General features: G+C 38.6%; 2 protein-coding genes and 1 non-coding gene across 3 annotated transcripts; 1 reads left to right on the top strand and 2 right to left on the bottom strand.

The window, feature by feature from the left end:
- Nucleotides 1–48: 48 nt before the first annotated feature.
- maf1b (MAF1 homolog, negative regulator of RNA polymerase III b) lies at nt 49–6,659 on the bottom strand. Its single transcript, XM_056364208.1, has 8 exons — nt 6,095–6,659; nt 5,145–5,233; nt 2,476–2,607; nt 2,219–2,381; nt 1,971–2,092; nt 1,730–1,849; nt 1,307–1,399; nt 49–1,193 (listed from the first exon to the last, which is right to left on the bottom strand). Exons 2-8 carry the CDS (start codon nt 5,225–5,227, stop codon nt 1,169–1,171), a joined length of 738 nt encoding a protein of 245 aa, XP_056220183.1. The 5' UTR covers nt 5,228–5,233; nt 6,095–6,659; the 3' UTR covers nt 49–1,168.
- Nucleotides 6,660–7,393: 734 nt separating this feature from the next.
- trnar-ccg (transfer RNA arginine (anticodon CCG)) lies at nt 7,394–7,466 on the top strand. Its single transcript has one exon. It is a non-coding gene; the product is annotated as a tRNA-Arg (tRNA).
- A 153-nt stretch (nt 7,467–7,619) lies between these two features.
- zfand1 (zinc finger, AN1-type domain 1) lies at nt 7,620–11,396 on the bottom strand. Its single transcript, XM_056363663.1, has 8 exons — nt 11,303–11,396; nt 10,735–10,777; nt 9,792–9,831; nt 9,530–9,657; nt 9,294–9,385; nt 8,987–9,105; nt 8,679–8,834; nt 7,620–7,860 (listed from the first exon to the last, which is right to left on the bottom strand). Exons 1-8 carry the CDS (start codon nt 11,355–11,357, stop codon nt 7,684–7,686), a joined length of 810 nt encoding a protein of 269 aa, XP_056219638.1. The 5' UTR covers nt 11,358–11,396; the 3' UTR covers nt 7,620–7,683.
- Nucleotides 11,397–11,481: the final 85 nt, after the last annotated feature.

Raw genomic sequence — 11,481 nt, 5'->3', positions numbered from 1 at the left:
ATTTCAGTGATTGTTTTTTCTGTTTCAAAAAGACAAGAACCAGGCTAGTCTGATTCAAACACCAGTTTATTCACATCTGTAATATATCGGCCAATCAAAGCACAAAGCAGTCAAGAAAAGACACAGAACTCCTACCCACTTTTAAAAGGAACGTAAAGAGGAGCTTAGTTTCTAAAAAACAATGCCGAACATATCAGTCATTTTTCTGTTAAGATTTTCTGTGGTTTTTTTTCCTCCAAACTGTACTATACATTCATTTATCAATGACGCCTTTGCACTGAGGTAATGAGCAAAGAAAACACTGGCAAGACAAGACATTTAGAAATGAAGGTTAAACAGGAATAGGTTAAGGAGACAATGAAAAAATATTGGATCTAGGCGACATACAAAATGAAACGGACTAATAGTGAACATCTGATAAAAGCTGATATGTTTTCTAAGCTGCAACCCAGGTGCCAACAGCTTCCTCCTGTCTAACAAGTACAGACACATGTTCGCAGTAATATGGTTCAATAATACAGTTATAAATGCAGCGTTTTTAGATTTCAAACTCAGTGCTAAAAAAAGTTCTCACAGTAACATCACTGTCACACATAAAAAGCAACACAAAGTAGCAAACAATGAACAACAGCTGAGTTTTCAGCTGATCGGTCAGTCTTAACAGGACTTTTAAAATGGACCCAGCCCCGTCCCAGGTTGGAATATTATAAACTTTTACCTGTCTTCATTGGTGCTGGTGTTATCTGGACTCTGCTTTGACATCATTTGCAAGAAACCCAACTCGCTTGCAGTCCTTTAGGCCACACATCCATAACAAGACGACCTCCTTCTCGAAAAGTCCATGAAGCGGTCTCTTTGGAAATGTGACAAGTGTATAGAAGCCCGGTATGTGTCAATGTGTTCTGCTTGGGCCTGGAGCTTTGGGTCAAAAGCCATCCTAGAGAATGAAGGAGCTTAAAGTAACCGTGGGGTCTTTACAAAATGTCCACCATCTCACGGTACACAGTTCACTGCCAGCAGAACAGAAGGCTTCAAACATGCATTTGTCTAAAGTGTGAACATGGCTTTGGATGAAAGGCAGCAACAGCCCAAAAACAAAAAAGGTACGATGAGGCGAAGGAGGAAAAGCCGAGATATTCTTTGGCCAAGGCGCGTCGTCTGGGAAAATTCACACGCACAGAGCTCTGGGGCACCTGAGAGAGGAAAAGGAGAATATAGATGAGACGTTGCCACATGAAATCACCTACATCCACTAAATTACAGGATTAATTACACCCACTTAAACCACTGTAATGTAGGGTCTAACCTGTCCTCAGTAAAGCCATCCATTTCCTCCTCATCATCCAGCTCCATGTCGAGCTCATTGTCGAGACAATCACGGCCATAGCCACTCAGGACGCTGCAGGTATGAAAGATCAGCTGATCAGACGTGAACAACTCTTAACAAGAATTACATTTGTTAGTTTACTCCTCTCTGACCTCTTTTGGAAACGGAACTTGTATCCAATAACCATAAAATATAATTTTTATCATAAAATAAAAAGTACATTATGTTTTATGATAAAATAGATCAAACCTATTCCAGTAATGTAAAATACAGAATGCAAATAACCTAGATTAGTGTTGCTTTGTTTAATGAAGTGTGCAGTTAAATATCTCAGATGCAGAATCAGTGATGTTAAGAGCATGAAGGCAACAACTAAACTGATTGACTGTTGCGGCTGCTGACCTGACAGAGCGAAATGTGAAGAATACAATCCTCTTGAGCTTCTTGTTGTAGAAGAAGTAGTTGAAGGACCAGAGGCTCCCCTCTTCACCAAAAGGATCCGAGTCCAGATCAGGGTTGTAGCTACGAACAAATATATGGACATAACCTTAAAAAGGCTATACTGTATCCCAAAGGGTTTTCAGCAACATAAATGATCTGCCATGTATTATACAAAGGTGTGTTTGTGCAGACACACTCCTACCTGTAAATGTCACAGCCCTGCAGGTTAATCTCCTGGTCGACGGCATTCCACAGCTCCGGGCCAAGAGAGTTGAACTCCTCTCCCACGGCTGAGAACAAGCTGGTGTTTACTGCATTAGCCACCTGCAGAGAAATCCCAATCAAATCATCCTCTAACCACGTCTTTCCTCGTCTGTACATTCATCTGACAGCAAATATACGTCCTGCTCCACAGGGAAGTCAGAATCAGCTGTACAACAACATACTGACCCAGTTGAGACTCGGTTCTCGGCTGAACTCGTGGGCCCGTGCTGCGCTGAAGTCGTAGTCCGGCCTGAAAGACTCGTTGAGTGTGGTGATGAGGTAGAAAAGAGTCTTCCTGCAACACTTGTCACTCAGAGGGTTTTCCCCATCCTCACTGCTCTTCCCCAGTCTGCACAGAAGGACACATGTGGAATTTAACAAAAATACCAAAAACATGTCATAGGTCCACTATATACTAAGGTGTCTATGACTGCAGTACTCACTGTGAAGGGCTGGTGGCGCTGGTGGACTGAGGGGGAGAAAGAGCCTCCAGGACGTGTGGCTCCCCCTCTTGGCAGAACTGCTTGAACATGTGTTTATCGTCTCCTGCCATCTTGCAGGAGTAGCTCTCGATCCTGTGGGCCAGAAATTAAGTTGCATTTTGTAAGTGATACATATTCATGTGTGATATGAATGTGTGTGTGTGTGTGTTTTATAAACATAATGGAAGAGTCCAGCTGTTGGCCGAATCCCTTAAGACTACTTCAATAATCCACTAGGCTTAAACACACTATTACACAACACATTAGGGGTACCTGAGGGTATTTTAATGGTTGTTTAATCAACCATGTGAAGCCCGATTCATTTCTGAATGTAGAAACCATTTCAATCCTCTCAAATAAAAATAAATAATATAAAATAAATAAATACTACCCAAGGCACTAAATATACATTAGGTTACACCTATTGAATTTCCCCTAGGGGAAAAATGATCAAACAAACAAAGCATAAGAAAACAAACAAAAAAAAAGAAGGTCTGTGCACAACAGGTACAATGTCTAGTTTGGTATAATCAACAGTCCAAATGTCAAAAATATTCAATTTACTATATTGATGCAGCTGGCTTTGGGAAAATATGAACATCAGATCTGGTATAAAAAGACTTATTACAATAAACAAGACTATAACCCATATCTTTGTTTGACAAGGCAGGCCGTGTCTTTCCACTGGGAACCATATCTGCACAAACATGTGTCAAGAACAAGTCGGTGCTAAAATCTGCTGCGTGCTCCTTCATGTTTCTGGGTCAGACAGCTTTGTATACAGATATGCAAGTGAAGCACACTGGGGTCCAGTTGTTTATTTTGCCCCCACCTACTCACCCAGGGGTTATGTAAGAGCAAAGGTTGTGCAGCTTTAGATAGACTACTAAGACCCTCTCTGGCCTTGCCAGCCTAATTATAGGGACATGGGGTGGCAGAGAATACCATGGTGGAAATAACTGCCCTGGTTTTCCATCCACAACACAGCTGACCTGCCGACAAAACACTTGTGAGAGAACTGACACCGTAGCAGAGTTAAGATTATGCACACTAAAATGTGATTAAAAATAGCTCCTACACAACTGTTACCTTCTGTACACAACTCCAACTGCAACCATCTTCCATATTTGTGTTTATTGTATTAACCATTAACTTGGCGTACTGCTGTTTTTGCACTAAACAAACAACCTTTGCACCGAGCACTAGCTGCAATCTTTTACTTAGTTTTATGTATTCTATGTCTCACTTTTTTTTTTTAAGTCCAATACAAATAAAGCTGATCACTATTTTATGTTGTTTAATTGCATTTCTGTGTGGTTAAATCAGAATTTCATCTGTGGAAAATAACATGAACCATCTGGAAGGTACAATTTTAGTTAAAGCCTGCAGCTTGCAGGTCCTGCTGCTTTGATGGGCTGCCACGCTAATCCACTAAGCAGCCTAAACACCAGCAGACTTGGCAGCTCCAGCAGCACTCAACTATTATGTTGTATTAATATATGTGTTTGTGTGTGCATGTACATATGCTCCAACAACACACTTCACAACAACCTCCAAAATAGCCACAGAGTAGTGCGAGAGAGGACACCAAGATGTGCGTCACTCTAGGTCACAACAGCACAGAAGCTCAGTTTCACCACCCACGTTCCAAACACTGCTCTCAGACTGGGCTGCATAACTCCACAACCCACTGCCCTTTATGTAACCACACTGTCACTGTAACGGCAGGCCCCGCTCAAGGCCTTACATAACCTACAAAAAAAAAATTGTAATGTTTTACAGTTTCCTGGGTCAATTGTCAACTTTCAGCATAGGTCCCGAAAGTAGGCTTTCAGTTCAGCAGTCTGTTATCATGATATTGCATAACGTGCAGGTACTTGTTTGCTCTACTACCCCTGTTTATGAGCCGATTCTGAGATCTCTGAACCAGCCACACCTCTCATACTCTCCGACTTTGTCTCATGACATCATACCAGAGAAAACCTTTCCTGTATAAGGAAAACTTTTTGGAAAAGTTGGAAGCTGTTCACACCACTCCGGTGGGTCTTATTTTGATGTAAACATAAGTGAGTCTGAGATTTCACTGTTGTGTTGATGTTCCTGTTGAGCAACTAAGTCTGCACTGCTGAAATAGAAACAGTAAAGCTGCTCACTCAAACACCCATCAAGAGGTGAACATGTTTCACTCCAGGGCAAATGGGGGCTGTGTTGTGTATATGAACTAAAAGTTGGAGTTTGTGCAGTGTTTGAGTACAGCAGACCTTTGGAAAACAATAGATCCAAAAAGACTCCCCTCCTTCCTTTAGGGCTGCATCTAATGACTATTTCCATTATTCATGAATCTGTCGTTTATTTAAAATCGATCTAAACGTTTCACAACAGACCTAGTTGATGTCCACAAATATTAATCTACAGTATTTCAATACAAGGATATGCACCCTGTACATTTGAGAAACAGGAACGTTCAGGTATTTGGCATTTTTGCCTGAGAAGTGATCTTTCCTGACAATCATCTCTCCAATTTCCTGGTATAACAATTACTTTTTACCCCTGTAAAACTGAATAATTATTACAAGGGAGTGTACAGTGGTTCATGTTGTAAAACAAGCTAAGACTAAATGACCCCTTACCTGCCAAGGATGCGAGACTCTCCTGTTTCAACACACAGTCGGGAGCTGAGAGCTTCAAAGCTGGAGTTTTCCAACAGTTTCATTGCTGTCTGAAAAACAAAAAACACAACATAAAGATGGTGTTCGACAACAGTTCCATTAGGAGAATAAGCAAACTTTTAGTCCCTTATTTTATTTTTTATAAACAACTTGAAACGGTGCCAAGGCAACGGCTACTGTGTCAATTTAGAATTTAAATGTGTTAAACAAACAACTGTTATGACAAACCAATAAAACAATGGTAGAATGTATGTACGTACATTTACTCAAGTGATTTGCCCAAATATAAATCTGAAGTGCTAATGTTGTGAAGTGGGAGTATAAAATAGTCTGAAACGAATACCCCGAGGGCAATGTTGTACTTTTTAGTCAACAATTATTTTACTAGTCACTTCACATATTAATACATATGCACTTTGTGCATAGAAAACAAGGAAATATGATGTTGTCTGTAAACAGCCCAAAAGCACAGCTGAAATGATCAGTTGAGTAAAAAATATATTAACTACTCTGACAATCATTTCAGTATTTTTATTAAAGCAAAAATGTTAAGCAATTCATAGTTCTAGCTTCTCAAACGTGAGGAGTTAATTCTTTTAGTTATTTCGATTTATTTTCAATAATTCTACATTTCTACATTGTGGTATTAGTATTTTTAAGTGGGTAGAGGATCTGAACAGCTCCTCCACCACTGTTTATAAAGTCAGTACAGAAATCATATCAACTGTTGTCTATATACAAATAATTAGTAAGGTGGGGTTACAGCGCCCCATGAGGGCCCATTTTAAGATAATGATAAAAAACACAATTTCCTTTCTGTAAACCACCGCCCCTCCCCCACCCTGTTCAACACAAGTTGACAAATCGGCTTCCTGTTTCTGTTCGTCGATGTTATACCACTATTTACTTACCGAGCAGTATTTTCAGCAGACAGAAAATAACAGGTTCAGAAGTCAATCCGCAGACTGTAGACACTCGTCTTCTTATCCCAGGCAGTCACTCGGCGACGTAAAAGCTTAACGATCCGCGCTTTATCTTTGACTAGCTAACGTTAGCTAAATTAGCGGTTAGCTTGCTGGTTATTAACGCTCCTGTCTTCACTTCACAGCTGAGCTATTAATTCGCACTTGAGCTTAAACATCTTACAAAAGCACTCGGTCGAGAGGGAGTTATTCTGAGGCCTTTTAAATTTATAGAAAAGCTGCTCTTCCCGATTAAATGCGATGAGATTAAATCCAGAGACTGTTTGCGTCCGTCGGAGTCTGTCTGCAGCGGCATCCCTTTCGACCTGATTTTACAAAACAATTTGTATTAGCTAGATCAAGTCGCCTTTTTCTAAGCGACTCGATCAGAAAAGTGGCAACTAACGAGTCACCTAGCCTAATGATAAATCAAAACAGGTCAAGTTTTTCTCAAATCATCGGTCACCTCAATAAGGCATCTATTCTCATCAAAACAACGGACTCTACTGTGCTGAGAAGCCCAACCCCTTTTCAATTATATATGTTTTCTTACGTACACGCCCACTTTTAAATCAACGCTCTCTTGCGATTGGTTCTTTGACCTGTCCATATAAAGCAGGAGCAAAGGGATTGGTTTAAACTTGCTCGGTCTGGCCCCAGGCTGGAGCTGTGTTAAAATGTCTTCAACCAGAGCCCCAAAAAGGAGAAACTCATACTGTGTATAATTTTGGTTGTGTTTTATTTCTCTGTGTTCACTCTTCATCTCTTAAATGCTTAGCCTCTAGAACACTCACTTGAAACCTTCAAACATACTGTTTTTGATATACAAACATCTAACGGCCATTTTTCTTGTTATGGCTCTTTTTAATTTTTATACAATCCAATTTTGTCTTTTTCCTCTCAGTTTTCTAGATTTAGTTTTCGTTTTGAAGTTTCACCTGTTATTTTTGCCTTCTACGTCTTCTGAATGTATGTCTTCTGTGAAACACTGCACTGCACTAAATCATAGGAAATGTGCTGATTAATTTAATTAAGAGATAAAGACATATCATTCCCTCAAGCACGTAGCAATATCACGATGATGCAATAAAACAAAACAAAATTTAAGGGTCCGGGTGAAAAATGTTGTGCTATCATCTTGTAAACCAATATTGTAAAAAAAAAAAAAAAAAAAAAAAAACATTGCCCCAGGTCCCCTACTTTCTGTAAATAAAAATAAAATAAAAGCCACTATTAATTTAATTCAACGGCCCAGTGGCCTAATGGATAAGGCATCAGCCTCCGGAGCTGGGGATTGTGGGTTCAAGTCCCACCTGGGTCGTGCATCAAAAAGATCATTAACGTTTATAATGCAGATTTAATTCACAGCAGGGAGATAAGACAGATCTGATGAGCATATACTGCGAAGTGAATTAATATGCTGCATTATTCTCTTTACCATAAAAATTCTCTAATGAAATGAAGAACCAAAGTCAAATATTTCAAAAGAAAATTTTATTGAAATAAAAACATATTTTATATAGAAATCTATTGGTTTGTCAGGTCTTTGTGATATAGTCAGAAACATCCCCCAGACCTATGCTCTCATTATCCAGGTACTCCAGGATTACATTACCCCCATTGTAAAGGGGAGTTTCAGGGTGAGCCAGCAGGGAGAACAGGGTGTCATCCATCCGCAAAGCCTCACCTGTCTGAGGATGACATAACCGCAACTTCTGCAAACACAGAGGGAGACATGCTGTCAAGACATAGACTGCTTTTATACTGTATTATAATTTCATCATCTATATTTAGAATATTCAGGAAAAATGTAATATAGAAGTCCTTTCTGAATATTAGGAGAAAATTATCTGGATTTTTTTGTTTTTTTTGTTCTTTATGGTATAAACTTTGAATAAATATGTGTAATCATAGCGTGATAAAAAATGAAAGAGAATTTCAAGATTTGTTTGTGGATATTCAACAGCAAAATATTATATATGAATCCTTCCAAAAAGTGTTTAGCTAGGCTTCTCTGAATTCATTTATTCAAACAAATTACTACCTAAATATAAACAGTTTTTACCAGAGAATGGGACAATAGGGGGAGAAAATCAAATTACTGGTTTTGTGTTAAAGAGGAAAAGCTTCACTAAGTTAACATACTGTGGAAAAAAAACTTAAAAAAAACAAAAAAAACATTGAAATGCAAAACATTTAACAGCTTAACCCAACTTCCTGTGAACAGAGTCCTTTCTTGCTGTTGTCACATGCTGTGGGCAGGAAGGTCCTCATTTGCATTTCATGTGTGCAAACAGGGTTGATATATGCATAGAAATTTCACTGTTCACTTCACTGTTGACAGTGAAGTATTTTTACCTTACTTTATTTTTTTTGTTTTTAGTGGGAGTCATGAAGAAGACAAGGTAGTTGAAGAAGAAAGTAATGTGAGAGGTGGGGGAAACTGATCAGTCACTTATCTGTAGTTGTAAATGTGTTAATAAAATGTTGATGTGTTGTGATTATCAGTAACTCTATTCATACTAGTTTTTACCTTAGCTGACAGTACATTATTGTTGTTCTTGAGGCTAGCTAGAGAGGCTGCATAATCCACCACTTTTCCCACACTCCATTTGGAGCAGAAGAACATGGGTTGGCTGGAGTCTTTAGATTCTTTAGGGAGATAAACCTGAAAATAGGTTCTCTCTGTCTGGAAAGCCAAAAAAGGAGAGGAAGTAGTCAGCTGGACAAAATAATAAACAGAATCATACACAGAGGCACACTGAGGATAATATGCAAATTTATTATGTCAATATATAAAGCTCTTTTTGGGAATTAAATACATAATAGCTAGGATTTTACCTGTGGCAGTCCCTTGTCTCCTGCAGCATGCAGTTTCAGTTTCATTAACGCTACCTTAGCTGCAGTTGCACTGTTCTTTGCTCCTCTACGTCCTTTACTTTTGGATCCATGCTTTGACTCTGAGTAGACACAATAGAGTGATACAAACATAATCCTAATGTACAGAGGTGAAGTAATACAAACAGATGTGCATTAGCTATGACAAAGATGCCAGCATTTTGTTTAATACTGATCCCATGTGGACAAAAAAGGAATAACATAAGAAAAAGCCATATTGTCAAGATACCTGTTCTACACTGTAACTTACCCACTATTTTTTGCACCAGCTCTTTAGTGGCTGCCATACGAGGCTTTTGGACCTCCAACTTCTCACACTTGTGATCATCTTGATGTCGATGGCTATAAGTCAAGAAAAAAAAATTAGAACAATAACTCCTTCATTTTGAGTCCATCTCTATCAAGTCCAAATCAGCACAGGAACCAAAGTCCATGTGAGGATTAATTATATTGTTTCAGAGAGGGAAAAAAAAACTGCAAACTTACACCAAACAGAAATGTTTTTCACACTGCGGACATATTACTGGCAACAACTCTTTCCCCTTGCAGTCTTCAAATGAGCATGAATAACTTGTACTGCCACCAGCAGTCCTTGGTTCCCTTTTCACTGGCTCCTAAAAACAGGTCAGAGGAAATTACGTACAAAGACAACACAGCTAGTATCTTAGTGGCAGGGAAGAAGAACAATGTATTTGTCCCAATCTTATCAAAGAAGAACATTAAACACTTCATCCACAGTACAGCCTACCTCAGGACATGAGTGGGCCTCTCTGCTTCTGTGCTCAAGGCTGTAAGAGACAAAAAGATGCATGACATAGCGAACATACCTGGAATGTCTAAGATAAAAAAAAGTACATTTAGTCACTGAACTCAATTTACAGCACTTAAGTTCAGTTATGAGACAGTTTTTTATTATTTGGTATTTTATTCAATTTATACTTTACCTCCACTGTATTTCAGAACAAAATTGTGGCATCTAATATTGTTGTATGCCGTTTCCTATTTCTTTTCAAACTCAGTTTGCCAATTATTTTTTTTATCAATTGTTTAATCAATAAAATGTCAGATAATAATAATAATAATCCCAAGGTGACAAATGTCCTGTTTTGTTTAATCAAACCCAAAGAAATTCAATTTACTTTCATATAAGACAAAGAAAAACAGCTAAGTCTCAAAAATTAGAAGCTCACACTAGATTCTGTTTGGCAGTTCATTAGTGACACCTAGCTGAAACTGATGCAGTTGAATACAACACTCCTGAAATAAATCCTCTCTTCATTGAGGTTAGAATATTCAGATTTTGTAGAACTGTTTTAGAGGTGGTGATTCAATCGTATGGTGTTTTGGAGGCTGCAGTTCGTGGTGCTATTTCATTGTATTGGATTATACAGACTGGTGTTTCAATTATTTTGTCAACTGCATTTATATCAATGAGGGTAGGCAATGATACAGTTCGATAGCAACACAAATAACATCATCCAAACTCATCATACAGTTGATATCAACACCTCTATAAAACAGTTTCAATAAAAAGTTTCAATTATAAACTTCATGAAGGGAGGATGTATCAGTCAAAAAATTATAATAGCAATACTTTCACATTGAGTATTTAGCACTGTAGTTTTAACTACTCAATTAGTTGGAGTTAAAGGTCTGGACATCTCTAATTCTGAAATCGCTTCATATCTCACCAGAAAACGCCACTGCAGGAATCACAGACAAATGGAAGGAAATCTGTAAGAAGGATGGAGAGAACAAGCTCAACCAACTGAGTTTCATAGTAGGTTTAATTCAACAACAAACTGCATACCTGTCACACTGTTTATTACAGGGTTCACGATAATGAACTGAGGTATGAGACGTAATTATTACAGACCTAAGTAGATATTGAAGTTTCTACATCCCCTGCAGTGAGACTGCCTACTGAAACTAGTCACCAATGTAACTGCACTCTCTCTTTTAGAAAACAAACGTACATTAACAGCCTAGTTAACGGGCTGCCTAAGCCATAAACCAGACTGAATTTTCTCACGATTAGTGTCTGACGTTTTAGAGAAGATGCAAACATGCAGATGTGACCATAAACTGAACAGTGGTGTCAGACAAAGATGATAGTCAGCGGTTAGCTAACCAAGCTAGCTGACAGGCTAACCATGCTAAACAGACGCTGGCTGTGTTTTATTATTAACAAATGACGGCAGAGTAATGTCACACTTCAACGTGTTTACTTATTACAACTCAGGTGAAGTTGAAACAGACCTTTAATATTGCAGGAATCGATCTGACAATGTTTCCCAATATCGAATTCAGCCATTAGTTAGCTGTGACTCTGCGGATGTCAACACGAACTTTGACCCCAAGAGGCTAATCACGTGACTGAGACTGTTTCTTTTTAAATTTATAGAATATATAAAGTTTCACTACGAGAAACTATATTT

Source organism: Seriola aureovittata, chromosome 20 (assembly GCF_021018895.1).
Source record: "Seriola aureovittata isolate HTS-2021-v1 ecotype China chromosome 20, ASM2101889v1, whole genome shotgun sequence".
NCBI lineage: Eukaryota > Metazoa > Chordata > Actinopteri > Carangiformes > Carangidae > Seriola > Seriola aureovittata.
The sequence above is the reverse complement of the archived record's forward strand: the minus strand, read 5'-3'. Positions and strand labels throughout refer to the sequence as shown.

What these genes read in the sequence shown, in the direction of transcription:
- maf1b (XM_056364208.1), bottom strand. Translation starts at nt 5,227, where the DNA reads ATGAAACTGTTGGAAAACTCCAGCTTTGAAGCTCTCAGCTCCCGACTG. An exon ending in TTCACATTTCGCTCTGTCAG is followed by an intron (nt 1,400 to 1,729) that starts GTCAGCAGCCGC and finishes TCATACCTGCAG; the next exon opens with CGTCCTGAGTGGCTATGGCC. An exon ending in GATGGCTTTACTGAGGACAG is followed by an intron (nt 1,194 to 1,306) that starts GTTAGACCCTAC and finishes TTCCTCTCTCAG; the next exon opens with GTGCCCCAGAGCTCTGTGCG.
- zfand1 (XM_056363663.1), bottom strand. Translation starts at nt 11,357, where the DNA reads ATGGCTGAATTCGATATTGGGAAACATTGTCAGATCGATTCCTGCAAT. An exon ending in AGGCCCACTCATGTCCTGAG is followed by an intron (nt 9,658 to 9,791) that starts GTAGGCTGTACT and finishes ACCTGTTTTTAG; the next exon opens with GAGCCAGTGAAAAGGGAACC. An exon ending in ATAATGTACTGTCAGCTAAG is followed by an intron (nt 7,861 to 8,678) that starts GTAAAAACTAGT and finishes CTGTGTTTGCAG; the next exon opens with AAGTTGCGGTTATGTCATCC.